The 27,293-nt window shown below is 50.1% G+C and overlaps 3 protein-coding genes across 13 annotated transcripts in view; 1 reads left to right on the forward strand and 2 right to left on the reverse strand.

Moving 5' to 3' along the window:
- TTLL5 (tubulin tyrosine ligase like 5) overlaps positions 1–1,048 on the reverse strand; it is a 238,586-nt gene extending 237,538 nt beyond the window's left edge. For 4 of the 6 annotated variants that reach the window (XR_012646125.1, XM_074998792.1, XM_074998791.1 and 1 more), the window contains exon 1: positions 879–1,047. The gene's annotated coding sequence lies outside the window, so the exon portion shown is untranslated. Of the gene's footprint in view, positions 1–878 lie in introns of all 6 variants that reach the window. The other 2 variants (XM_074998793.1, XM_074998790.1) reach the window with 2 other exon arrangements.
- Positions 1,049–1,320: 272 nt separating this feature from the next.
- ERG28 (ergosterol biosynthesis 28 homolog) lies at positions 1,321–21,663 on the forward strand. Of its 3 annotated transcripts, XM_074996756.1 has the most exons (6): positions 1,321–1,368; positions 2,065–2,213; positions 2,899–2,989; positions 8,164–8,282; positions 8,422–8,516; positions 21,233–21,663. In XM_074996756.1, exons 2-5 carry the CDS (start codon positions 2,081–2,083, stop codon positions 8,499–8,501), a joined length of 423 nt encoding a protein of 140 aa, XP_074852857.1. In that variant the 5' UTR covers positions 1,321–1,368; positions 2,065–2,080; the 3' UTR covers positions 8,502–8,516; positions 21,233–21,663. The 3 variants fall into 3 exon arrangements, with proteins under 3 accessions (XP_074852857.1, XP_074852855.1, XP_074852856.1); XM_074996754.1 differs by lacking the exon at positions 21,233–21,663 and having other exon boundaries at positions 8,422–8,986; XM_074996755.1 differs by lacking the exons at positions 1,321–1,368; positions 21,233–21,663 and adding an exon at positions 1,434–1,447 and having other exon boundaries at positions 8,422–8,987.
- Positions 10,956–27,293, reverse strand: part of FLVCR2 (FLVCR choline and putative heme transporter 2) — a 54,014-nt gene continuing 37,676 nt past the window's right edge. The window contains exons 6-11 of one of the 4 annotated variants that reach the window (XR_012645920.1): positions 23,313–23,423; positions 22,357–22,462; positions 21,734–21,845; positions 21,215–21,270; positions 18,289–18,385; positions 11,618–11,750 (exon numbers count right to left, since the gene is read on the reverse strand). Coding sequence is in view for 3 of the 4 variants with exons in the window: in XM_074996752.1 (XP_074852853.1) it covers positions 11,396–11,750; positions 18,289–18,385 (452 nt within the window). In the remaining variant the exon portion in view is untranslated. The other 3 variants (XM_074996750.1, XM_074996751.1, XM_074996752.1) reach the window with 3 other exon arrangements.

Raw genomic sequence — 27,293 nt, forward strand, 5'->3', positions numbered from 1 at the left:
ATGTTTTGTTTCAGTTTCCAGTACACAAAGCTACATGGGACACAGACCCTGCTCATACAGGGTATAAACCAACCTACTCAGGCCGGGACACAGGCAGAAAAGTCCAGTCCATAAGTCAGTTCTTGCACTTTCCTCTGAACCATCAAGTTCTAGCCACTAGTCCAGGGCACGTAACTAGCCAGGGTACTGCACCGCAGTTATTTTTCCAGTCAGTGATTCCTCATAAGGGCTGAAGACCCCACAAGGAGTCTCTCCTGGGAGCCCCTCCCCCAGGTTTAACAGCTCCGGTGCAGGAGTCCCAGCATAGTTTGCCCACGTGTCCTCGGGCTGATTCCGCGCCCCGAAGAGAAAGCTAGTCTCCTGTCCGCCCGCCTCAGAGGCTAGCTGGGAAAAAGTCTGGCTGCCTCCACCCCTCCTTACCGGGCTCGGTGCTACTCACACGAGCCAAGGGGCTCCCCACGGGGGTGACTGGGGCAGCTCTCTGGCCTCGGTCACCCAGGAGCTCAGACGAGAGGCGCTGCGGCTCGCCTCGGGCATTAACGTCTCCGAAGGGCGGGCGCGGGGCCGCTGGCCCAGGCCGGCTGGGCACGGTTCATGCCGGAGCCTCATACTCTCCCCGCGAGCTCAGGAGGGAGGGCCCACACCCGAGGAACCCCCCGGCCCGGGGGCAGCGTAAGCTCCTGGGAGAAGAGGCCTCCTCCTACGGCAGCGGCCCCAGCTGCCACTCGGGGGCCCGGCCCCGCCGGACGCAGCCGCCTCAGGGCGAACGAACCCGGCACACCAGGCTTCCCGCCGCGCTGCGTCCTCTCCTCTCCTCCTCTCCCCCCGAGATCCATCAGTGCCTGGGTCCGCGGCAGCCCTCCCGCCTCCTCCCGTACCTCCAGCCTCATCTTCCTGGCCGGGAAGGGGGTTGGGCTGGGTCCCGGCAACTCAGTCCCGCCGACCGCTGCTCCCTCCTCCCGACGCTTCCCCGTTACTACAACAACCAACAGGCAGGCCGGCAACGGCCCAAATTCCCTTCTGCGCAAGCGCTGGCAGCAGCTCCGCGCCCGCGCTTCTCCCACCGCGCAGGCGCAAAGGCCGCCCACCGCCACTTGCAATTTCCACCTCCACCCACATGGTGACTACAAAACTAAAGCAGCCGCTCGTCCCATTTTTACGTCACCCGGCCTCAGGGGCGGAGCCCCTTACTGTAGTGTCCATTCGTGCAAAGACCTATCAATCTAGATGGTACGTGAGTCAAGCTGGATGTCATAGCCAATCAGAGTAGGGATAGGGCTAACGGGGATCCAATCAACACCCAGACTACTAAGGGGTGGGGCTGGTCCTACATAGAGGGAGTCGCTCGAGTTGCGGGCTTCGAAGCAGGTGAGATGCGGCTTGAGGGTTAGTCGGAGGCGGCGGCGCACGCGAACCGTGGGAGGACTCGGGGGGTCCGTTCGGGGAGGTGATGCCAGTGGGGGGCGATGGGGATTCGGGCTGGAACGTGGTTGAGTGGCTTGTGGGGAGATTTGGGTCTGGAAGGGGATGGGGCAGGAGGAAGCGAAGTAGGGTGCAGCCCTGGGACGGTGAGGCGGGAAGTGCAAATCTCTACGCTGGCACTGGTGAGTAGGATGCATTAACTCGTGGGTCAGTGCCCAGCTATGCCATGCTGGGAGCTCTATACACTCTCAGTTTTGCAGATGTCTCTCTGGGGTTTTGTAACGAGCTGCTGGCTCCAGTCGAGGGAGAGAAGAAGGTGGTGAGGATGCATGAAAGATTTCTGAAGAGGAGCTACTCAAGTTTTGCTTGGGACCCAGAGGCTTAGTGACAGCCTCAATCTGGCAGCAGCGGCATCATTCTTACCCATGCTGTTTTGATGGACATACACATTTCTACTTTTGCATTAGGAGGGGCATAGTGCAGGCCTCATCTGGTTGGGGCTAGTCTCTTTATGGGTCTCTGTGAAAAGAAAAGAGGACTTTCTGCCAAAAAGCATGGACCGTGGTTTAAGTGGAAAAATTGTAGCCAGCGGAATCCATGTGGTGTTCTTTTGTGATGCTGATCTCCTGTGTTTGTCCCCAGGAGCAGGTAACAGAGCATGAGCCGTTTTCTGAATGTTTTGCGCAGCTGGCTGGTCATGGTGTCCATCATTGCAATGGGGAACACATTGCAGAGCTTTCGTGATCACAGCTTCCTCTCTGAGAAGCTGTACACAGGCACACCCACCCTTGGTAAGGAGCCCAGGTTACCCTTCCTGCCCATCAGGTGGCATTACCACACCAGCTGTACCTCATCTATGAGCATCTTGCTCTGAGTCCTAGAGGACTTTTGCCCACATCTCAGAAGGGAGCCATAATTCAGACCTTAACCTCCTGCATGCTATATGTTAGCCTAAACTCAAAAGGGCAACCAGCACCATCTCCTCTTCAGCAGTGAGCCCTCTTTTTCTTTGGAGACTGCCAGCCTGTCTCCCCTGTCTTGTACAACCTCAGTCACCTGCTGGCCAAGGTCTGGAACCCTTCTTCCAGAGGGGTTGGGACCAGATATAGCTTTTTCACCAAGACCAAACATGCTGCTATTCAGCAGCTCCAGGCAGCAGACAGCACTGTTCAGCATCCGTTGCAGTGCGCCTTTAACTCAGCGATGTACTGCTTCCTAAATGCTGGAACCCGCCTTGGTTCCTTTTCTCCCTTACAGTCAATGGTTCCTAGAAGGGGTGCAAGGTTCCCAGCAGCTATGGAAACACCCAGGCAACTGCCCTTTACTCATCTAGGAAATCTTGCTGTGAGTATAACTCTCTGTCTAGGAGGAGATCTTATGATGTTCTTTCCTTCCACCTTTGCCCAGCCTGCAGAGAGGGTAGCTCACAGGAAGGGACATTCATTTTCCTCCTCCTCTTTCTTCTCCTCTGTACAGTGAATGGTCTCCAAGCTCGGACATTTGGCATCTGGACTCTGCTCTCGTCAGTGATTCGCTGCTCCTGTGCCATTGACATCCGCAACAAGACGTATGTAAGGGAAATGCCAGAGAGTAGTGTCCCTTTTCCCCTACAGCAAGGATGGGTCGGGAGTCACTGACCCATAGACAAGTGAAAGCATCTCTTCGCTACAGGAAAGATCAACCTGCCTGCAGTTGATCTTCCGCAGTTCAATTTAGCACACCTAGTCGGAATGCACTAAGTCTAACTTACAGGGTGCCTTTCTTGGCACTGGCATTTCTGCCCCTCATTAGGAGTAAGGGAAGCTGAGGGGAGTGAACTCTTCCATCAACCTCTCTTAATGCAGACAGCTCGGAAGCCTGAATTAAGGTAAGCCAATTCTAGCTATGTAACTGGACTTGTGTACCTTAATTCAACCTTCCACTGTAGTGTAGTGAAGACCTGCCTTGAGGAGGAGGAGGAGAAGAAGAAAAAAAGCCCTCACTGATGTGGTCCCTGACTGAAAAACAAAATAAAGGAGATGTACCCCTCAAACACCAGCTCCAGAGCCTTGTGGGAGTGGCAGGGCTAGTATATTTTGTGGACCCCTCTAGGCTCTGGGGTGTGGCCAAAAAATGAGGTGTTCGGTGTGGGAGGGAGATGCTTGGGGTGTGGGGTCTTGGTGGGAGAGTGGGGGGTCTGGACAGAAGGAAGGGTGCAGGAGCAGGCTGGGGGTGAGTGATCTGGGCAGAAGTGGGGTTCAGGGGCAGGCTGCAGGCTGGGGAATCTGAGCAGGAGGAGGTCCAGGCGTGCTTGGGGGTGCAGTCTGAAAGGGAGGGGTCAGGGTGGGAATGAGGGGTTGGGGGGCAGAAGCAGGGTGGGGGTGGAGAGTCTGGGTGCAAGAGAAGCTGCCGGAGGGGGTCTGGATGGGAGGGGCAGGAGCAGAGTGGCACAGGGTCTGGCTGACAGAGGTGCAGCTTATATGTGCAGCAACTGCAGATGCACGTTTCTGTGCCCCCTAGCACGTTTCTGTGCCCCCTAGCTCTTGAATTCCAGCCAATCAGAGTAGCCGGCGGGGGTTAGTGATGCTGCTGCTGTTCCCCCTCCCCTTTCCCCAGCTGGGGGAATGGCAGTGAGCAGCAGCAGCAGTGCAGCACTGAGCTGCGTCCCTGGCCCATCCCCTGGCAGGGCCTGAGGGCTGGATGCAGCCCCAGTTGGCTTGATCTGACCCTTCTGGCTCCACACCTCCCACCTAGCTGCAGGCCAGATGCTGGGGAGGGGAGCCCTGAACCTTGAGTCCCAGATCCAGGCAACCAGACCACAGGTTAGTTGTTCCCCATCCTTGCCCTATAGTGTACACTTGTTACTGCTACAACTTCTCTGACCTGTCCCCTTCTGGGACAGCTCTGGTTGTGATCAGTAGGTGCTTCCTGAAATCCCCATATTGGGCCCCTCTTGGTGAAGGGATAGACAATCTTCCCTTGCAAAACTGTAATGGGTGGCTCTATATGGGAGATTAATCACTGATCTCCCAGTACCCATTATGGGGTCGTGCTTGGCATAAGATGTTTAGCTGCTGTCTGTGAATCCTAGCAGAAGGGCCATTCACTTGAACTCAACTCTCAGATCAAACGGAGAATTAGCAGATCTGACACAGCCTTTTAAGCCCTGTTGTGTTTCTGATCCTCATTCTGGAACCCAGCTGATCCTGTGTGGTTAGCAAAAACTGCCATCCGACTGGTGCATGGCATCTATTTGCCAGTGGCTGCTCTGTTAAGGATACTGTGGTGTGCATCCCAGGTCATGTTTTGTGCACCCAGCTGTGGGCCTGAAGGAAACACATGCACGTGGGCTGTCTGGGCGGTGGCCAGCATCAGCTGGTAGTTGTCTTTGTAGCTAGAGGGGATAGCCTTACCTTGGATAGGTGCTGAGGCTGGGTGTTCAGTCCTCTGGTAATAGGGGAGCTTCTGGCAGTAGTGCCAGATCAGGGTAATTTCCATTTGTATCCCTAGAACCCACGGGATGAATGACTGTGTGATGGATATGGGAGGCTGGTGGTTCTCTCTGCTGGGTATATTTGCAGAAGGGAGGGACTCAGGCCAGTTGGTTATGTGTGTGGGTTAGGGGGTTGTTGGCAGTTGCTGAGGAAGGGCATAAAACTTCTTTTTTGAGAAGAGTTTTGTGTTCTAACAAAGTCTGCAGCAAATTGCAGTTGTGGCCCCTAGAGAGCAGGAATACTGAGGTATAAAATCAGCTGAGGTGTTGGTTTTGGACAGACAGCCCCAGTCCAGTGACAGCTCAGATGAGCTTCTCTTGTGTTACACGATGCCTCCACTATTCCTCAGTCCCTTTCACATCAGCCACTCAGGTTCTTCACACTCCACTTGTGCACACAGACATACTCCTTGTTCCCCGCGGCTAGGGTAGGGAATTTTTTGGGGGGTTGGGTGTCACTGACCCATAGGCAAATCAGTTGGGGGCCACAGACATGAGAAGCGAAATAAAAAAAGGGCAGGTGGGCAATGTAGGAGGAACATCTCAATGATGTGGTCCTGACTATACGGGGGCCAGGGCTATGGGGTCTGGGCAGGAGGGGGATAGGAGAGGGGAATTGTGGGGTCTGGGCAGGAGGGAGGGTTTGTAGGTGAGAAGAAGGGTGTAAGGAGGGTTTGAGGGGTCAGGGTGGGAGTGAGTAGAAGCAGGGTGCAGAGTCTGGGCAGGAGGCAGATGTGGGGGAGATGCAGGAGGAGGTGTGGGGTTTGGGCAAGAGGAAGTGGAGGGTTTGGAGTGATGGGTCTGGGAGGGAGGGGGTGCAGGAGCAGTCGAGGAATGCAGGCTCTAGGTGATGGGGGTGCACTTACCTTTGCAGCACCCCAAATGCACATGGCTCTGTGCCCTACCCACCCTGTTCCCAGGCACCACCCTCCACTGCTCTGATTAGCTGGAATTCCTACGGGCAAATCAACAGCAGTAGAAAGCCTTCACGCAGGCTGCCGCTCCCTTCTCCCAGCTTGGGGAACAGCAGTGACCGGCCACAGAGCCTGGAGCTGCTTCATGCCCCTGGTTCCCAGGCCCCAACAGAGCCCACGTTCTGCATCTGGACCACAGCTTCCCTGAGCTGACTGCCAGGCTCAGGGCTCTGCACCCTCCACCCTACCGCAGGCCGGATACCATGGCAGAGAGCACCAGGCCTCGGGGTCCAGACCCAGGCAAGCTGTAGTCTGGATGCAGCCCATGGTCTGGGGGTACCCTACCCTTGCCCTGTGGCTCTACATTGGCAGTCTGTGCATGTCCATGTGCTTCTGCTTGATGATACACTTGATCACCTCTGCCTCAGCCAAACCTATCTACAGCTGGACCCCTTCCTGTCCTCAGAAGATGGTTTCTGGAGTGCCCCCTCATTCAACAAGGCCGAGGAGGTCATGTTTGTCCTTAAAGGCTAAGTTCCCATGGCTCCTGCTCTCCTCTGAGGCAGTTTCTCACCACCTCCTCGTCTGTTCAAATGAGCAGTGTTGTTTTCCCACTGGGCTGGACACCACCCCATCCACTGGCCTCCTAGGGCTAGTTAAGAGCATTAGAAAGCTGCATCCTACTCCTATAACACCCCCCCCCAATAAGGGCACTGCCCCCCACTAGCTCCTCAGCCCAATATGGTTCTGTGCCTCAGGCTATGGCTTTGCTGCAGGTTTTTTTGACATTTATTTCAATGCTCTACTGTCTAAATAAGTAATGTTGGAAAATTTCATTCACACAGTCACAGCATTGCACAATGGAGCATTCTCATTTACAGTCACAGTTTACAGCCACAGCATTGCAAAAGGAGCCTTGACCTATGCTAATAATAGTTCTGCTTTGTTCACAACCACTCCTTTTCTACCTTGAAAGGGGAGGGGGGGTGGGAAAAAGTTGTTAGTGGAGCTGGAGTCATTATTTTGAGGGAAAAACCCTTTGATGTCAAATTATTCTGCTTGACTGTGTGAATGCTTTGGCGGGGGGGAGGGTTTGCCAGGAAAAAGGGTGTTTTCAAACAAAAAAAAGTGTAGATGAGATTTCGGACACACCACTCTCTCTTCCCAGTGCTCTGGGCAATGCTGCCCATCCCCACTGAATCCACCACATCTCCTGTCCCGCCTCCCTCCAGCAGCTCAGTAAAACGAAATCGGAGTTGATTTGGCAGGAAAGTGCCATTCTCCTGTGAAAAGCTGTAAATGGACCCCCCTCGTTATGCTGCAAGGAGGTCCATATCACATTGGTGCTTGCAGATAAGAAGTGTTTTTTTCTTCTCATCACCCACCTTGAAAACTCACCCTAGATTGAGAGAGTCAAGGGGATGCTTTCCTTTTTGCACAGCAGCAGCAGAGAAAGTTCATTGGGGCGGATGATATCTACTGTGTCACCTGTGCTGCCCCATTCTAGCTGTTTTGATTTAACAGATTGGAACTTCAGCAGAATCCTTTACTATGATGCGAAGACCAGAAAAGAATCCAGCCCATTCTCTCTCAGCTGGATTGACCCCAAAGGAGTAACTTGAGTAAAAAGCTGCAAAAATTTATTTCAGTCACAACCAGGGATGCTGGAATATCAGGATGTGCTGATGGTAGAAACCACAGTTTTGATTTGTTTTTGCTACTTCAAGCTGAGAGTCTGGCAGCACCTGTAGTTCCAGCACAACTGCTAACAGAAGTTGGCAGCTGTCACTCTGCTACCCAGAGAGGAGGGGCCCTGCAAAATATGAGAGGCCCATTTACACATAGTGAGTTTACAGACTATGGAAGGATCTACCTTAATAAATAATCAGATCTACCCAAAGTCCTCAGCTGGAGTTGGTAAATATTTGGGTTTATTGTACGCAGGACCAAACCTTTAAGCCCTCATGACTGAAATCATCCTACGTTCATCTCTAGGTCTGTTTCTTGACTACTGTCTGCAGTGGCGTGACCATTTTAGCCCAGATTGCCAGGGGTTAGGACAAAGTTTTGTCAACAACTGTTATCTTTGACCACATAAAAAAGGGCTCTAACTTTTTTGTGGGCACAAGGAAGATTTTGTAAGAAAATGTCTTGGGCTCCAAAGAAACTGGGAAGTGACCTGTCTGTGGCTTCCACCTCCTGTCAATGTTAGGCTGGAATTAGGTCTCATTCCACAGTGTGGTGATAGACTGGTTGGCCCTCTCGCTCCTGCTCTTTCTCTCTCTTTGGCATGCTTATGCCCCAAGCCTCCCTGCTACTCACTAACCCTTCTTTCTTTCTCTCTGATCCTGGCAGCCTGTATCACATCACACTCTTCACCTTCCTCATAGCCCTGGGCCACTTCCTCTCTGAAGTGTTTGTTTATGGCACAGCAGCCCCAACAATCGGCGTCCTGGCACCCCTGATGGTGGCAAGTAAGTACAGTTCATGCCATGGTTTCCATTGGAGCAAGGGGGCTGGGATAGAGCGCAGCTGAGAGGGGCAGGGAGAGGTGAAGTTCCCTTACTATGGGCAGTATTTCTGGCACCCATTTGCCTTCCATCTGTATCTCAGGTTTCTCCATCCTGGGCATGTTGATTGGGCTGCAATATCTGGAGGTGGAAGCTGTGTCACGAAACAAGAAGAGAAACTGAAGCCAAGGGTCCCACGTATGTTAAACTCACCTTCCTGCTGTCTCCACATCTTCCTTACCAGACTCCTGCCACCTTGCCTTCCTGGCCCTCTCTCTGCTTCTCTAGCCCCTGGCTCCCTGCAGTCAGATCACTGTAGAACTTTTCCTTAGCCACTCTTCATTGGCAATTGATTTCACCTGTACAGGCAGTGTTTTAATGGTGACCAGTGATAAAACCCCAACGCAAGCTTGGGGCTGTCCCACTGTATGCATTGCCTGAGCCATCCTCAGCTCGCAGGCTGGCAAGCAGACCAGTTTCCAACCATACACAGTTCTGCCCCACAGGCACTTGCAGGGAGGAGGAGTAGCACCACCCATGATCTGCTGGAGATCGTTGTCGGGGAGGACACACCAAGTCTAGTCTCGATGCTGCTCTGTAGCCTGCATGTGTCTATGTTCATGGGGCAGTTTGTAATAAACAATAGAAAACTGGGGAGGGTTCAGAGTCTTACCTTCCACTAGAGAGAGAGAGGGGAAGGGAGATCCAGCCTGAGTGACAAGGAGCAGCCACCTTTAGCCCACCTGAAGGTTGTCGGCCCTCCTGCCTGGTCAAGGCGTCTTTCCAATCTCCTGTGCTACAGCCTGACTGCTCACACTGTATGGGTGCAAAGTGCAGTGGAAATCTATTGCTGCTTCCTCCCCTCTCCCTAGCTTACCAGGGAGATTGAAGCAAACCCAACTAGTCCTTTACGTCTTTGTGACGGCTACCCAGCTCCCAGCTGCGGCTTTGTGCAAAACATGCTGTTTGTGAAAGCAGAGAAGGCCTGGGCCAAGCCAAACATGGGGAAAGCAGGTGGAGGGAGGGCAAGGGGGCTGCGCAGAAGCAGGAGTGAGAAGACTAGAAGATGTAGGGGAGAACAGGCACAAATAAGAGACAGTTGCTTTGGTTGTCTGGCCCAGGAGCCCCTGTCCTATTCAGTGTAACCACCACAGCAGTCCCAGTGAGAGGGGACTGTGTGGGGAGACGTTAACCACATAATTCCCCATTGTGTGCCACAAAGCAGGGTGCGCCGCTCTGAATTTCTGTTCGTGGGCTTGCACAGCTGCAGGGTGTGCACCATCTCTACAGCTCTGCCAGCCCTTGGCTCACTGGGGATGGACTCTTTATGGGCAACTGCCAGACAGTTGTACTAATACAGCTATTCAATGCAAATTACATTTAAAAATACATGAACTCCAGTGAAGATTTGCCTGAGACCTCATGAGCTCCCACAGACCTAAGCCATTCCCACAGTTTCCAAAAGTGCGTTATAATACAGCAGAATAACTGGCGCAGGAAGACCAGCTTTAACAGCTGTTCCGTCTCCCTTAGAAATGGAAGGATGACAACACTGATCATGGGGCACACGCTGCATTACTGAGCATCAGTCCAATGGTGCCAAAACTTACCAGTGGTTCAGAAAAATGACAGGCCATGCAGTGACAGCTCTCCCTGTTTCCAGCTGTGGCACAAGGTGTCCAGGCACTTTATTGCACAGAGGAACTAGTGACCTCCAGGAGACAATACCCATGAGAAAGTGCCAACCTAGTTGCTGCTTCTAGATGCCATGGCTACTGAGGAGGAGAGGAAACAGGAACTGCTTCTACCAATCCGGGTGGGGATGATGGGGGTGGGGCTGGAGCTGCCAGCCATCATCCAGGTTAAATGTCTAAAGACATATTGTGGGTGGCTCAGAGGACTAGGTGACTGGAAAAGGCACGGCAGGGGCAGAGGAACAGAACAGATGGGAGGGAGGTAAAATGGAGAGCAAAGGCAACAAGCATGATTAGCTTTTTAAGGACACTTCAAAAATACCTATTACCATTTCCCTAATCTCTGCCAGGTGACTGAGTGGAATCTCCAGGTGGCGCTCACCCAATGGCAGAATGGGTTGAGGAGCCATTGATAATAAAAGAGGCCAACTCCATGACTGCAGCTGGGAAGAGAAAGGGGTTCAGTGCTCATGAGCAGGCAACAGCAAATGGGGGAGGGAGGTGGGTGCCAACAGTGAGTGGGAGAAGTGTTCACTGGGTAGTATGGGGAGTTGTTCCCTTGTGAAAAAGAAGGCTGCCCCAGGCAGCAAAGAAGTTTGGGCTGTCCTGTGTTAGGGAAACCTTGGCCTGCCTGCCACTGAATCACTGCTGAGCAGTGGAGGTACAGCTTGTTGGATGAGAGCTGGGACACAGTGCCTCCTGTCTGTCCCAGTAGAGGGCTGCCAGAGTGTGTTATTTTATAGCACCAATCTTGTGTTTGTGTAAAGTGCTTTCCAGCCAAGGGAGGGGACACAGTCCTCCCTGATGCAAAGCACTCAAAGTCTAATGCAGTATTGTTGTCACAGTAGCCCTTGAGGCCATGGTCAAGTATGAAATGGGCTCGACTCTGAAGCACTCCAGCCCAGCCCCATGCCCTGGCCTCCAAGCATTTGACTCACGCTTGCCGCCCAGGGTACACATTAGTGCTCTCTCTGTCTTCAGAAGTTTTACTCCACAAAATTTCTCAAGCTATCAGGGTAGTTTAGTTAAAATAGAAAATCACATTAATCCACAGCCTAAAAATCTGCTGTACAAAACCAGGAACTGGTCACAGTTGTCACTGCTTTGGGGAGGTGTGGGAGCCATCACACCCCATGCACTTTATGGACAGATGAGCCTTCTGCACCAGTCACTCTGGATACAGGGCAGACCATCGCTTCCAGAGCAAGGGTCACAATTCAGACTGGGGCTGGTCACAAAGCAAGTGCTGTCTGGATCTCTCCAACAAGAGGTTCTTTCAGAGGATGCACATGATCATCCATTGTACAGTTTCTCTGGCAGGAAAAAGTTGGGCCATCTGAGGAATGCCACTGTGGGCTCCAAGTACTGAGTGCTGGGTAGGACTCACTGCCCCTGCTCGTCTAAGCCCTGAACAGATACAAGATGTGGGGTTCGTGGCTTCATTGAAGCTTTCCTGAACAGTAGGTTCTCCCAAAGCAGCACAGAGGAGAAAGCAGATTGTAAGAAACCCTGGCTGATCTGTTCCTTCCGATGTGTCCATGAGCCACTTCCTGGATGCCGGCTCTGATACTGGCCCCAACACCATGTGGTGTGGGTACTGGAAGAATACTGTGAGTGACAAAGGTGGGAAGGGGGAGTGGCAGACAGTCTCTCAGCTCTGCCATCCCACCCCTCACATCTTTGATTCCTCAAGGACCACAGGAGCAGTGCTGTCTCCAGGCACCTCTTCCAGGGCTTTCTGCAAAATCAGACAGAGAAAAGGGGCATGATTAGAGTACCAGGTGGCAGAGCTGGGCTTCAGTACAGATCTTGGCACCCGAAGGCTGGATATTCCTGAGATCCTCAAGGAATTATTCATGAGGGTCAGATACTCCCTGCAGAGGAAAGGAGAGGCCATAAGGAAGAATAGCTAAGACCACAGTCTAGAGCTCAACTACAATTGCACCAATTCCGTCACCCCAGACAGTACCATTGCTTGTGTGAGAGATGTTGGAATGGGTGGAACAGGGTTCCCTTTCCTGGTCAGCCACGTGGGCTGTTGTAAATACACAAGTCATAGCAGCTCTATGGTTCGGAGTCACACACCTCAAAGCCAGCTTCAGCTAGAGAAAGAACTCTGCCTCCGCTGCAAAGGAAACTTTGGCGAGGCAAAGTACAGGGCAATACTCAAGGGGAAGGGAGATAAAGTGCACCCATGGTGGGGGAGAAGCACTAATAAAGCTGCATACTCTGCATCCTGGTGTATTTAAACAGGGCAGGAATCTCTCCCTCTTCCCAACTCAAAACTGAGAGCTGACACTGCTCGCCTTCACCTTACACCTGACAAATCCAGCCTGTCTTCGATGCTCAGTATTTAAATTCGATGTTAGTCCACCAAAAGACAGAAAACTAAAGACTTCCCAAGGCTTTATACAGGGAAAAATTTAGTCTGATTAGTTAGAAAACCTTGGCCACGAAGTGAAAGGGGTGCTGCAGACAAACCCCTCAACTAGTTTTAAACTAGACCTTTCTAAATTTATGAATGGGAGTGTATGATGGGGTTGCCAGCTTGCAGCAGCAAGGGACTGGACTTGACCCAGGAAGTCCTTTCCCGTCTTATGTTTCTATTTCTATCAGGAACAAATGGGAGAGCCACAACTCAGCCAGAAGAAAATCCACCCCCCACACTGTCAGGGCTGCCTTGAGTTTTTCCACTCTGCAGGCTATGGAACAAAAGCTTTCACCTACAGGCTTCCTCCCCTCCAGCATCAGAGTCTTCTGCGCCACTTGACCTTTCAGGCTTGCTGTAACAGAAGGATGGGCACCTCTCCCACTATTAGTACCCTTTTGCTATGGCCCCTGTTCCTGGCATCAGTTCTTCACATACAAACACATAACTTAACAACCACCGGTGTCATGAGGCCACTCCCTGAATTTTACTGGCTGGGAGTGAAGCCTTCAACAGTCCTGCATTTGGAACAAGAACAGAGGCCAAGAACCAGCCTTGTTCAACAGACTGGCCCTCACCACTATGCACAGTCCCTGGAAAAAAGCTCCCTGTCGTAGAGCTGACCCTACTTCAGACAGGCTACTGCTAACCTAGGCTGGTAATGTGATGCATGGAGAGACTGCTGCCTTGTCTTGCCCAAGTACACTAGACACTTCAACATCCCAAAAGTGCTGCACAGGACTGTAGGCTGGAGAGCCCTCCTGGGCCTGTCTGAAAGGTCTCCTTTCACTGTGTCTCGAGTACTCAAGGGAAGGACGACTGGCAGGTGCTGTAGGCTGCTGCCCTTTAGAGAGGCCTGCAGTTCCTGGCCCTCCCTTCCCCTCATACATGTATTTGCTAGGCCAGTGTTAGACATAGTGGCAGAAGTGGAATCCAGTTTCTCCCCGTTCATGAGTGAAAAAGGCAGCTGCCCCATGAGCCCTGTACGACTGACCTGCCAGTAAGATCCTTCTAGGATTTCCTTCTAGGCACCCCCCTCTGCACCATTCAGTGTAGGATCTGTGGGGCTCACTGAAGCAGTAACAAGCCTCAGGACACAACACTTGCTGACAGAATAGTGGCACTAAACAGTTAGCCTCTTTTGGCATGAGATGAGTCCAAGCTATGAGCAGGGCCAGAAACATACAGGAAAGAGATTTGCATCCCCCCCACAGTTAAGAGAAAAACCAGGCAGATGAGAAGCAAGAGATACAAACATAGCTTTATTTTGGATTGTATCCTTTATACAAACTGCAGCCCAGAATGTTTTACAGAGATAAATAAGAGCCCGAGGGGAGGAGAAGAGAAATCAGGAGAGCTTCAGAAATGCAGAGGGATGGAAGAGTGCTTTTTCAGACAGCAGGAACTGCAGAGGGGAAGGCTCTCACACCAACAGCGGGGGGAGTGTTGGCAGGGAGAGAAGACACTAAAGTCAGATATGCTGGAAGGGTAGCAGAGTCGAGCTCTGGGATCTTGGCCAGGGAATCCTTTGTTGATTTTGAACTGGGGCTTTAAATGAACAGGGAGGCAGTAGAGCCTGAAACCAAAGCTATCACAGCTTCATTCCCACTTACCTTTCACCTCCTCTTGAGCTATAAGAATAAATGGTTAGTAAACCTGCAAACAAACACGGCTATGCAATCTTGGGAAAAGGAAACGGCAACACATAGAAGCAGGCACATGCAGTAAGGATAGATGGAGACACTGCCATTGGGAATGAGATATGGAAACTGCCTGCCAGAGATCTGGAGTGGGTGACACTGGCTACGTGATGTGTTGCAAACATGAAAGGTCAGCACAGCAAAGAGGCTTGTGATCTCCAGGGAGGCTACATCTACACTGGTGAGTTCTTTCAAAAGATTTCGAAAGACGGGGTCTCTTTTGAAAGATCCCTTGGAGCGGCTACATACAAAAGCGTTCTTTTGAAAGTCAATTGAAAGAACACAGCACTCCTCTTGAAATTGTTCTTCCCTTCCTTATTCAGGAAGAATGCCTTCTTTTGAAAGCTTCTTTCGAAACAAAATATGTAGAGGCTCCACCGAGCCCTTCTTTCAAAAGAGCAGTCCTCATGGGGCCTGAGTTTTCAATCCCCGTCCTGTTCTTTTGAAAGAGCAGGGGCTGTGTAGACGCTCTCTTTTGAAAGAGCAGACCACTCTTTTGATCGGCTTTTTTGTGTGTGGATGCACTCTTTCAAAAGATGTTCTTTCTGAAGAGATCTTCCAGAAGGGCTTCTTTCCAAAGATCTCTGTAGTGTAGATGTAGCCAGAAAGACGAGGAAAAGAATGTGCATGAGAATATTCTTTCTATGCCCTGTTGATGCCCACCCAAAAATACCAGTTTTACATATATTTCACTAGAGCCAAATAGTTAGCTGAAGCCTGGTGAGCCAGGGAGATGATGGAATCAGAGTTTTCCACTAAGTAACTATTTAAACCCTGAGTCAGGCATCTCACCAGACCTAAGAGGATTTTGGCTAGACCTCAGCACACTTCAGAAACAGCTCCATGCCCAGACACATGCACACACAATACAACACAAAGTTGTCATCTACAAGCAGCCAAAGCAAGGTTATAGCGTGCTGTGTAAATGGAACTTTAACTGGGTTCCAGTGCCATTATCATCTCACTACAAAATCGAACCATGTTTCGACCCATCCTACCAACCTGGCTGTATCAGGAAAGCAGGATCTCTAAACAACCTAACTCAGGAAATAGAGCTGTTTCCTCCCAGCAGTGCTGACTCACCTTCATTGCACTGGTATCATTTCCAAATACTGGTTGAACCTCTCCAGAGACTCTTGTCTGACAACATCTGTAATCTGGCATGATTTTAATTAGCTGGACAACCACTTATCATGGTGTGGTCAAGATTCCCTTGGTCCCATAAAGTTTGTTTACAGCCACCAGTTCCGGCTCTCAGTGGTTCGGCAAATTCATTTGGCACCAGTCAGGTCCCTAGGATGAAGGACTAGAGAGACTCAATCTGTACACAAGGATCGTGTTCCATGTGAGGGAGAGAGGAAACAGCACTATGCTTAGAATGAATTGTGGCTGAAAATTTACGTCACCTGACCATCCCGGTGCTCACAGTTAAAAATATGCTTCAACTATTTGTCACACAAGAAGAAATTGGAATTCTTTTTACAAAACCTGCTTAGAGCAAATTTCAGTGTACTCCACACAGTCGTTAGATTTGGCATGAACTGTAAGTTTCAAGGAGACCTACAAAACAAGCCAAGTTTGCACAAAAGTCAGTTCTGTTATTTTGGAACTGTGCATGTTCAAAATTCTAGTGGGGCATTTTTTGTTTGATGAAAAGAATCCTAAAAAAATGCCTCACATACTTCTGAACAGCTGTTGCTTTAAAACTTTATTGAAAATGTCATTGCTGAACCAAGATCAAGCATGGAAAATTTCACCCACAAAAGGCATTTGTTTCGGACAGCAACAAATCACAGGGCAAGGAAACTACAGAAGAAGAGTTAGAATGGATGCTGGAAGCAAAGTTCCCGCTAATCTTTTTTTCCAGTGTGGATTTTTTCCATCCATGTGCGGAATACATTTTGTTATTTGCACTGAGGCATGGTCAGATGCGCACCACCAATAGAAATAAAAGGTTCCTGCTGTGGGCGCTCTGCTAATCAGCTTGGTGTCACGTGAATCTCTTCCAAGCACTCAGCTTACTGGGAACACTGACCCAAACATAGGATGATTGTGATGGCTTCAGAGTCCATGTGCACACACTAAAAGTAAGTCACACACAGAGATCCCTGGGCATCTACATGGAACATTTAAAGAGGAAGGGGCATTTGGTCCAAACGTCTCAAGAGCAATGGCATACAGAAAGCTCAACAGCTAACTTCAGAGGTGAACTGATGTTGGGTGGCATAGCAATGAGAGGACTGGCTGTGCTGGCATAGTTATACTGGAGGATGAAGCAGTCGCACTACGGTTAAGCCGGTTTAACTCCCTCTGGAAAAGAGCTCCAGTTGCAGCACATTTCCATGTAAGTGTAAAGGTGCATTGATACCAGATGATTTGTGTGGGGCCACAAGGCAGTTCCCACGGTAAAAAGCAGGCATACTGCACCACTCTGGTTTAGACCACTGCTCGGAGTGGGGCTATGTGCAGAGGGCTCCTCTCCACAGAGCCCCTCTGCTTTGGATAGCAGAATCAAACTGATTGTTCAATGCTAAAAAACAACACGTGTGTTTTCAGCTCTATGCTCCTGTGATTCCTGCAGAGCCAGGACAGCTATCTCAGAGGAGCTGCCTTCTAGTCCTCTCTCATCGACGGACCACTTTAACACACTGACATTAATTGGTCTCTTCCGTCCACAACAAGAAACCATGTGGCCTTTGCTCTAGATACCCATGGCACATTTTAAAAACAGACCAGTTCAGCAACCCCTCTTTGCCCCACTATTAACATGCAACCAGAGACTTTAGGAACATTGGCAGTTCCCACCTTGGAAACATAAAGTTCCCAGACTTGGCCCTGCACAGCAAAGGTGCAGAGCATGTGGAAGTCCACGGTGCTGCATAGGACAAGGAACATGTGGGGAACTCTATCCTGCACAGAAGAGATGCTACTGCACAGTTGCAAAGTTACTGCTACCTCGAGTCAGGAATGAGACCTCTGGGGGGAGTGAACAGGTCAACGCTTCATTAGCATGAGGAGGACTGTACTTAATGGAGGACTCCTTAGACTCACCAGTGCTGTGTCCCAACTCATTTCTACCCTGTGCACTTGCAGGGGAGTTGAGTCTCCAAGTGCTCAGGTTGAAGTAGTGACCAGATAGCAAGGATGAAAAATTAGGACAGGTGATGGGGTGGGGGGTAATAAATATGCAAAGCCCCAAGTATCTGGTCTGCCCCTACAAAATCAAAACATTTGGTCAACCTAGGCTGAAGGCTTTCCTTCCCCTGCCTCCACTTTCAGCAGCATAGCAACCTGATGCTCCCTGGTGCACATCACACACCACCATGCAGGTTTAAGGCAGTAAAGTCAATGTTGCCAATATTGCCTCAGGCCTGAACAATAGTCCTTCCCAGCTCTGGTTGCTGCACGCTGCTGAGCAAATACACGCACAAAGCGCCTTGAAGCATCATGTGCAGGACAGGTAATGTTTTGTGGGAGGGCAACCAGGTGCAGTTGCGGATTCAAACAGCAAGCCAGCAGCAAAGCATTAAACATCCCTAGGCAATGGCTCAGAAGTCACTTGTAGCAAAGGATTGGAATTACAGACCACAAAGCAGAGAGCTTTAGGATTTACTGTTACTGGGCTTAAAAAGGCACCAACCCAATGGCTCCATTATTGCCAAAGTCTATAATACTTCATTTGACTGGTATCATATTCCTAGGCTGTCAGGACCAGCACTCCAACACAGCCCTATACAACTCCTTCTGCTGAGGGAGGCAGCACTGTGACTTTAAATAACTATTCAGCCATGAGACTGTATACTACCTCTCTCTCTCGCACATTTACTCACAGCAGAATTTGCTCTCTGTTCTCACAAGAGAAGAGTTTTGCCTTGGAATACCCACCCCACCAGTCCCTAAGCTCCAGTTACCCAAGTAGCCTCATAGGGTCTCACTCTTTTCAGAACCTTACAAGCTCAAGCCCAATCTCTTCTCTCTCCTTCCCGCCTGATCTCCTGGAGAGGCCAAGAGCAACCTCTGTACCCTAATGCCCCAGTCACTCCAGCTGTTGCTGCTGCTCCCCGAGGCAGTGCAGCTAGTGCCATTGGTTTAGTGCCAGTGCCACTCCAGTGAGCGATTAGAGAAGCGGATTAGTGTGATTCTCCTACCTTTGTGTGAGAGCTAGTGAACAGGGATGGGAAGTGACGGGGTTAAAGCTACATGCTACAGTCCATAATCCGGGATGTGCCTGCTGTCCTGGAGTCTCTGTAACAACAGCCACAGTTCATGAGCCCAGAAGAGGATACATAAGAGAGAGAGAGAGAAGACACCCATTCCTGGAGGAGGAAACCAGAGAAACGCCCACGTGTATGGCAAGCAAGCGGGTCATTTGGCAAAGCTCCTGAAAATACTACAGAACCTTCTGTTGGAAAACATGTAGCTCGGCGCTACCCAGGAAGCAAACACATGTAATCAACATTTCAGCCTCCCCTCTTTTGACTGATATTTCCATTGTAATCCGCCACGTGGGAGTCAGCCAGATTAAAATATTTGCTCAACTGGAGGCTCAAAGTAACTGCATACTTCCAATTAATCTGTTTCTTTTACTGAGAGACCAGTTAGCAGTCTGTGGTCTGGGAGTCTGTAAGTCTATGCAGAAAACTTGACTTCATTATGATACTGTCGTTTGATATGGAGCCAGCCTCCAGCCTCTTATTTGTGCACTGTTCCACTTGCTTGCCCACTTGGGAAATACCTGGGTCACAAAGTTCATGCAAAAAAGCCAGATAGGTCAGAGCTATGAGAGCGTGTCTCAGGGCTTGTCTACATCACACACTGGATGAACGCTGCACATGATTGCTGGTGGATCAATCTGCTTAGTCGTGATAAATCAACCTCCAAGTGCTCTCCCATTGACTCCAGTATACCACCAGGATGAGAAAAATAGGTGGCGTCCACAGGAGAGCAGCCCCCCCAACCTTATCATGTGGAAGACACTGCAATAAATACATCGATTTCAGCTATGCTATTTGCATAACTGAAGTTGTGTAGCTTAGATCAATGCAGGAGTGTAGTATACACTAGGCCCCAGAGACCTCCAATGAGAGCAGCTCCTGGATGGGTTTGATATTTAACCTGAAACTACTTCATGTCTGAAGATCCTTCACCATCAGTATATCCCTCCAGTTGTTAATGGGATTAGTTCGTGAGTCTGCCTTATAGACACAGGAGGGGAGGATAACTCCTACTAAAATATCAGCTGTGCCTCCTCCTTTCACTTTTCCCAGATGAGAACGCACAGTTTTATTTTAGATTTTCACCAAAGGTTACATTAATTTATCTGACCCGAGTTCAGGTTCCCAATTCATTTGGAAAGAGACCGTGTGTCTAAAAATGGGAAGGGGACTTATCAGTAGTCTTTATATCTGCTGCCTAAAGAACTGGGTGTCTATTTCAGACTCTTGCCATGGCTTCTTTTTGAGCAAAAGGCAGCAGCACCTTTCACTGCAGCCCAGTTGCGTTACAGACCTACAGATGAAATTTGACACAAAATTAATGCATTTTTGGCACTAGAGCTGGAAGATCCATCTCCCCATAGGCCTGGTCACTGCAAATCCAGCATTCCGTCCTTTCAGTGATCAAAGGGAGCTCTAATAAGCCAAGGGGCAGGAGTGATTCAGAGAATTTTCTATCTGTAGCAACCGTGTTCTATAACCAAGCAAAACAGTGCAAACAATTTTCCAGGCTTTGCTGTGTGCATTCCTGTGCTAGAGCATTCAACACTTCACAGTCCCTTAATCCATTCTGTTCCCCACGTTAAGACTCATCTCCGTGGGAAGCTTATTAAATTCAACAAACAAGGGAGGTCACCTGCTGTGTGGTACAGATTAAACAAGGAGCTCCCAGGTGAATACACTGGAAGACCCCACTTAGGATGGATTTGTTGTCCATTTTTTATTGCTGCTCTAGGATTATATGTGGAGGGCTGCATCGGGATCAGGTCCTATTGCATGTTTCACCCTTCTGTTTTATGCTTGTGCAGAGCTATTTCTATAAAATATATTTTATGTAAAATCTGCCTTCCTGGGCTGATGGTCAGAGAAGAGTGACCGCGAGGTCTCTTGGAGCCACTGGTCTTTCCAACGGTACCATTAGAGATTATCTGTCCTCCAAAAAGTTAAAATTCAAGCCAGAGGGGAGTTTAGTTTATGCATTTTGCCAGCCTTGGTTACTGACTGCTTCAGGAGCACTGGGGGGACATCTCTGCTTATGTTCTGGAAGAGGAGCCCAGAGCCAGTCAGGACAACAGCCAGAAAGCTGCAGGAGATAACAACCAACCCCTCAGGGGGAAAACACTGAGATCATCCAATAATCATTAATTCACCAAAGGCCTCTTCTGTTACACACACAGCTGCATTAACTGCACAGAGGGTAGGAGCACTTTGCCCTGCCTTTAGGAGCATAGACGGGGGCTCTGCAGCTACATCTAGTGGGCTGAGCAATGGGCTAAGAGCCAGGATGGCCCGAGTTCTGCTTCTAGCTATGTCACGGAGTCCTTCTGCAGCCTGGAACAAGACAATGCTTCTGTAATTCACTCTCCTAAAGTGCAACATAGGGCTACAAGCAATTGTCCACCTTTTCAGGAGGCTGGCTGTGAGGATGTGTGCAATATGCTCTAAACATGCACCTGTCTATGGAAAAGCTAGGTGTTAACGCCATCTCAACAGAAGCAGTGGAGAGTGGGGAGGGACTGTGCCTCTCTCCCACCTCACCCACCCTCATCTATCTCTGGCTATAAATGTAAAAAGCAGGACATATGCCTAGGTCTGCAGGCTCCTTGGTGGCCAAATGTTCAGTGACACCTAGGAAGATCAGCTCAGAGTATCCACAAATCCCCATACCTGGCAGGGGCTGCAAATGCCAGCAAGGAACTTCCCCTGGCCAGATCAAAAACCAATCACGGGGACAACAGAAGAGAGTCATGGTTATGGTAAAGACCCAGAAACAATGATTCCAACAAGTGGGAAGGGCACAGAGCAGGGGTCACCCTAAGCTAATTGGGACAGACCCAGAGGTCAAGGGGGATTTACTCACTGTCTGTTCACTGTCCAGATTGGCCTGCTGTCTCCGAAGATCAGCCTTAATGAACACTGAGAAGTAGAGGGAAGAGAAGAGCCATGAGGACACAACAGAGGAGACCAGCAAATTTCACAGAGCTCAGGGGTAACACAGGGGCAGCACAAGGTTTGAGGAGATGCTGGGAGGCCAGCAGGGGCTCCACAGTCCTGAGTGAGGAGGACAGGTCTTCTACAGCTGTCAGGCAGCAGGAGGAGGCCCTGGACAAGCTGTGAGGAAGCCTCATCTGGCTAAGTCCACAGGAAACAGCATGACTAGGGGGACAACATTAGAGAAGCTCATACCACTGGAACCTTCAGCCCATGACAGGGCCAAGCTGCCACAACAAGGAAGCACCATAGACAAGGTGTTGCTGTTCTGGAGCTTGCCCAGCTGGAGCTGCCCTGCAGCCGCTGCTGTGGGAGCGCTCCATTCACTTTGTGAGCAGAGTCCCAGGGGTCACAATCAGGTGGGGAATCTCTGGAGGAGCTGGTTTACCAGTTACTATGGTCCCCAGGAGCAGGAAAGCGCAAAGAAAGAGGTTTCCCGCCTGTGTCCCAAAGTGATCGATGATCTTCCCTTGGCCGATGGTGAAAATGATCCCAAAAACCTTTAACACAAAAGCAGGAAACGGAATGGAGCTATTGTACTGCCCTCACCAGACAAAGGCAGGTCTAATGAGAACTTAGAACCCACACAGCTGTTTTCAGCTGAAGCTTGGTTAAAAACAAGGGCTGAATTTGGATTGTGTGCCTCCTGGCTAGCAGGAGGACAGCAGAGTCTGATGGCTGGAATCCCCATCACCCCAGGAGAGGGGGATCCTAGACTGCTGGAAGTGACAGTGCAGAGGGGCAGGGCGTTCCAGCATTCTGGAGGACTTTCCAAAGCATGGGAGGGTCTGGGAGGCCACTGAAGTAGAAGATTAAATTCCAGTTTTGACAACAGTAAAACAAGACAGCAAAGACCTGAGGCTGCTCTCTCTTTAGGGCACAAAATGCTCTTTACGACAGTGCAGAATACTGGACAGGATGGATCACTGGCCTGAAATGTATCGCTGTGTGACCAGCAGGGCGTTCTAATCCACTGAGCAAGGGGCAGCAGGGGAGGAAGGGAGAACATACCTGTGCTGATACGTTAAGGAGACCTGAAGATGTTCCTTCTGACTCTGGGTATGTTAACTCTGCTGCAAACTCAAAACCCAAGGGTAGGTACCCTGTCATAAAGAACCTGCACGGTGGTACACAGAAGAGGATCAGTCAACATCTGGTGGAGGGAGAAATCAGGACAGGACTATGTGGCTCTGAACCCTAGTATTCTCCTCACTTAGTGATGGCACAGGACTGGTCCCCCAGTATCACCCCATCCCTCCAGCCACCCACCTCTCTGACCACATGACCACGGTTGTCCCAACCCCCAAATGTTCGTGCCTCCAGCCATAGGACATGGACCAAGCATGCAGGGGCAAGGAGAAGAGAGGCATAGGGGGAAGCGTGCCACTTATTGCTGCTAGGAAGCAGGGTGAGCCGGTGGCATCAGAGTCAGAATGTTAATGCTAGTTCAGAAAGTAAAACACCCCCACATGACTTACATGGGACGCCAAGCCCCAGCCCAGCCAAGGCTATTTTAGGGACGCACCTGTCACCATGATTCTCATTCCTTCTTCCCAAGGTCTGGCAGGCAACAGTCCTACCTGCCTTCTGAGAAATAATTCACCCTACTCAGAGGGTATCCCTCCTGGCAATGTTCAGAGCCAGCTGGGACAGGGCTCCCGCACACATCCCTCAGCTCTCCAAGTCGAAAGATCCAGGAGAGATGTGAGAACATAACACCTTCTCCTCCTCCTCTCAGGGAAGAGCTATATAGAGCCTGTCCTGCCCTGGCCCCTGCTGCCTATGGGCTGGGTCACCTCTGCCTTCCTTTTTATGCTCCTGCAGGGGCTGGAAGGAAGGGACATTTCTAGATTAATGCTGAGGTAACAGCCTGGGCTAAGTTGGGCACTCTCTATGTCTTCCTGGGGCTGGCTGCCACCTGGGAGGGAGAGTAAGTCCTGGGAAAAGCAGACTGCAGGTGAACTTACCCCAGCACACCTGCAGTCAAAAAGACCACCCAGAGGTGGCCTAGGCTCAGGGTGAAGGTATAGGCCACCAAGCCCACCAGAGACATGATGTAAACGCCCAGCGTTGTCTGCCTGCAGGATAAGGCACAGTCAAGAACAGACCTTTTAGCATTCATTCAACACTTTTCTCTAGCTCTTTCCCATCCAAGGATCCCAAAGCATGTTACGTGTACAAGTCCTTGGAAGATGAACAACAGCATCCCTGTTCCACCAATAGGGAAAAATGAGGCAACAGAGTAGAAAGAAACTTATCCTAAGGTCACTCAGTAAGTCAGTGGCAGAATGCAGAATGGAAAAGAGTCTTGGCTCCTCTGTATCACAATGGTGCAAAACCAAATGGAGGATTCTCCTATTTGGGAAGGACATCACTTCTGAAGAGAAGGCAACTGAGGCAGCCTGGAAGACTAGGCATAAGCCTAGATTCTTCCATGGAATCCCCCATTGCCAAGGGACAGGCTGTTAACTAAAGGAAGAGCTTTACAAATTGATTCCAGCATATACACAGAGAGCACTTCTCCCTCCTACCAGCTGCTTAGCAGCCCAGCACAATAGTTAGGATGGGAGATGAAGGTGAATTCTGTATCCAGCTGAAACTCTGGGGAAAAGATGCAAGTAAAACAATTATCAGGGATAATTAAAAACATGGATTTATAAAGCAAACATTTTAAAAATGTCAACTTAAATCAGATGTTTTAATTCACATGTTGCTAGTTCTTCCCATTTTATAGCTTAAAATGGCTATGTAGAGTAGACGCTCTGTACTTGTTTCTCTTGTATCCTGATTCTTAGTAAATTCCACATATTTCATAGAAAATCTTTAATAAAAAATTTCACATTTAAAATGCTTCTCTTTGTTGAAAAAACCTAACGTAGGGCTTCCTCAAAATTCTTACAGTAAAAGCACCTTCTGCTCAAACACAGCACTAAAAAGCAAATCACCTTTACTCTATTTGCACTTAAAACCACATTGTGATATACTGATGTAAGCAGGGTCTGAATGAATTCTCCCCAACAGCCATCCTGGGATCAGGAGAGACTTCAAGAGAGAACTTTCAGTTGTACAGTTCAAGAACATGTGGCATAAGGCACTGCCCTGTGTGCTCTGGAGTGGGCCTCCAACTCACAATTTTAGGATTATGAATCCCACTTATGGCATTTTCCCTAATTATCATCAGGAGACTTCCCGCCTTTCATGGCAAGTTTATTTTCTACACTCAGACTCCGTGCTTGGGAGTGGGCAAGTATTGCCTCTCAGAGGTGCCCAGCAGTGGTGTCTAATTTTCCCAGTTACTGTGTAAAGTCTCCAGGCAGTTCTAGGTTGTGGTTTTGAAAAAGAACCCCTAGATTCTGAACCCAGCCCTGGTCACTACTGGCTCCACCTGGGGGTAGGATTACATTCTGGGGAGCGTGTCCAGGACCCTGAGTCAGTACTATTACAGACACCTCGAGGGATTCATCAAGTTGGGAAAACAATTGTGCAGGTATTGTGCAGCAATCCCAGGTTCTACAATGGTTCATGTGTCAGGTGTGTGAGACCCTGACTCCGCAACCTCTTGCTCAGGGGCTGCAGCTTTTGCCACTGAGTGGGCAAAAGCACTGAGGCAAGCATTGGAAAAGGTTGTGCTGTCCCATGTTCTATCAAGCTCGTATTGTTAGTTAAGATTATTTGTTGGGGGTGCCAGCCCATTACTTGGGGAAGAGGGTTTGAACCCTGCCTGGTTGGAACATAAATGCCACAGGACTGAGCCATAGCAGAACCAGAAAAGCACGATGTCAAGAAGAGAGCCTCAGGGGTCCAGCATTAGATGTGATTCACCCCCCCTGAATAGCCCTGTAATCCGTGTCAAGGACTGCCTCGAAGCCTAGTTTCACATCTTTGGGAGTGTAGAGGGCTCTCACGGCGTGTATTTTAAGTTCCGTAACTCTTGACAGCAACAAGGAAAGAACGCTTCAGCCTATACACAGAGGCTGGAGAAACTGCTTCAGAGAAGGATCCCAGAGGGGAGCAGTGATTGCTGCGCAGATGGATCAAACTAGACTGGCTCAAATTATAAGAGGGACTCAATATCAGAATCCAGTTCTTGTTCATCTCCAATTAAGAGAACAACAAGACCATCCCCCAAGTCACACTCAGCTGACAGAAGAGGTCAGAGAGGAGGAGGCAAGGCAGGCTGCTTGTGACTTTTGTTAAGCCCATCCATATGAGCCAGCCGGGACAGCATGCCAGCGCACATCCAGTGTACTGATACTGAACACCAAAGAGGAACATGCCCAACAGACGCAGGTCCGAACAAAACAGCAAGTGCCACAGACTGAGGTAAGACTTCCAGGCATAAGGAGCCTCTGGCTGTGGCCATGGAGAAATCAGCATTTAGAGTTCAAGAACTACCACAAGTCAAACACGGTGAAATGTTTTCAATAGGCTATACTCCATTGGAGTCTGCATGCTTTGGAGTCAGTGGTACTTAAAGTGCCTAAATACAGCCTGGGGAACCCAACTTCAGGTTCCTAGCTTTGAAAGTTTTGGCTCAGATGTATATATAGGGCGACCCATATCTTCCTGTCCCAAATATGGGACAGGGAGTTATGTACGGAGTAGGGCGGCTCCTCCTGGCTGCACCAAGCCCTGGAGAGCCAGGAAGGAGGTGGCAGCCACCGGCCCTTCACCGGAGCCCCAGGGAAGCAGCAGACAGTGGCCCTCCCCGGGAGCCTGGGGAAGCAGCAGGGACACGGCAGCCGCCCCCCGACTTCCCCTGGGCTCAGGAAAGCTCTCCGGCCAGCAGCTGTACCTGCTGGCAGAAAAGATCAGAGGAGGGAAGGCCCAAATATGGGACAATTAGTTCCTTTTAAAAAATAAGTAGGGACACCTTTTTGACATCCCAAATACAGGACAGATGGCCACGCTACGTATATAAAAGTTCCCGGTATCTTCGTTTAATACGCAGAAAACAGTGAAAAGTTAGCCATTTTGTGACAAAGATTCTATGCCCCTAAGAGACTTTTTTAAATTAAAATTACAATGTTACTGCCTGGTGCACCAGCACAAACGTGGAAGCATTTTAACTATAAGCATGAACCTTTATTGAAGGGTCAATGGAATTATTCACACAAGAGAAGTAACGGGCTTGCCAGGGACAACATGTGGGAAGAAGGTAGGAGCACATAACCTCCAAATGCCACAGGCAAGGAGGGGAAAGTGCCAGAGCCTCTGGGCAGCCCAGGGCCTAGCAGGGACGGGGTGGCACCCACAGCAGGGTCCAGCTCCCCTGCGCTTTCCGGCAGTGATAGGGGAAGTGGAGCAACGCAGCCTCAGCTCGCTCTGCTCTCTTGGCTACATTACTCGAGGAGGGGGTGGGATTGACCCTGCACCCACCAGAAGCAGTAGGGCACTTCTGTAGGAAGAGACGGGTAGAGGCGGCGCAGGGCAGGGAGAGGTGGAGCACAGGCAGAGCAGGAATGAGCGGGAGAGGGACACGTGGCCGGTGTCCCCCTCTGGAATCACCACACTAGTCGCCTCTGGCTCAGTCTAAGGCGCCAGACCAGAAATGTGAGGGTGCAGGGAGGTTTCTGGTTTCCATCACGGACTGATGGCAGATGAAATTACACACAACACAGTGAACACATACCCCACTGACCCACCCTTGGAACCAAGATACAGACCAAAATGGGTTATTTTGAGAGCAGGCCTGGTCTCCCTGTCGTCAGGGATGCTGTCGAAGCTTTTAATTGCTGGCACACCACATGCAGTGAGAGCACAACCCGAGCTTGCACAAATGAAATATACACCCTGGGCTCCAAAAAAGAGACAGTGCTCTGAACCCCTGGGACTGCCTCACAGACCCTCCTCACTAAGGTGACCAGATATCCCATTTTTAAAGGGACAGTCACATCATCGGCCATGCATGAGCAGCACAGGGGACTATATGAACCCCCACGTTGCAC

The sequence above is a fragment of the Carettochelys insculpta genome, chromosome 6, assembly GCF_033958435.1.
Source record: "Carettochelys insculpta isolate YL-2023 chromosome 6, ASM3395843v1, whole genome shotgun sequence".
NCBI classification, from domain to species: domain Eukaryota; kingdom Metazoa; phylum Chordata; order Testudines; family Carettochelyidae; genus Carettochelys; species Carettochelys insculpta.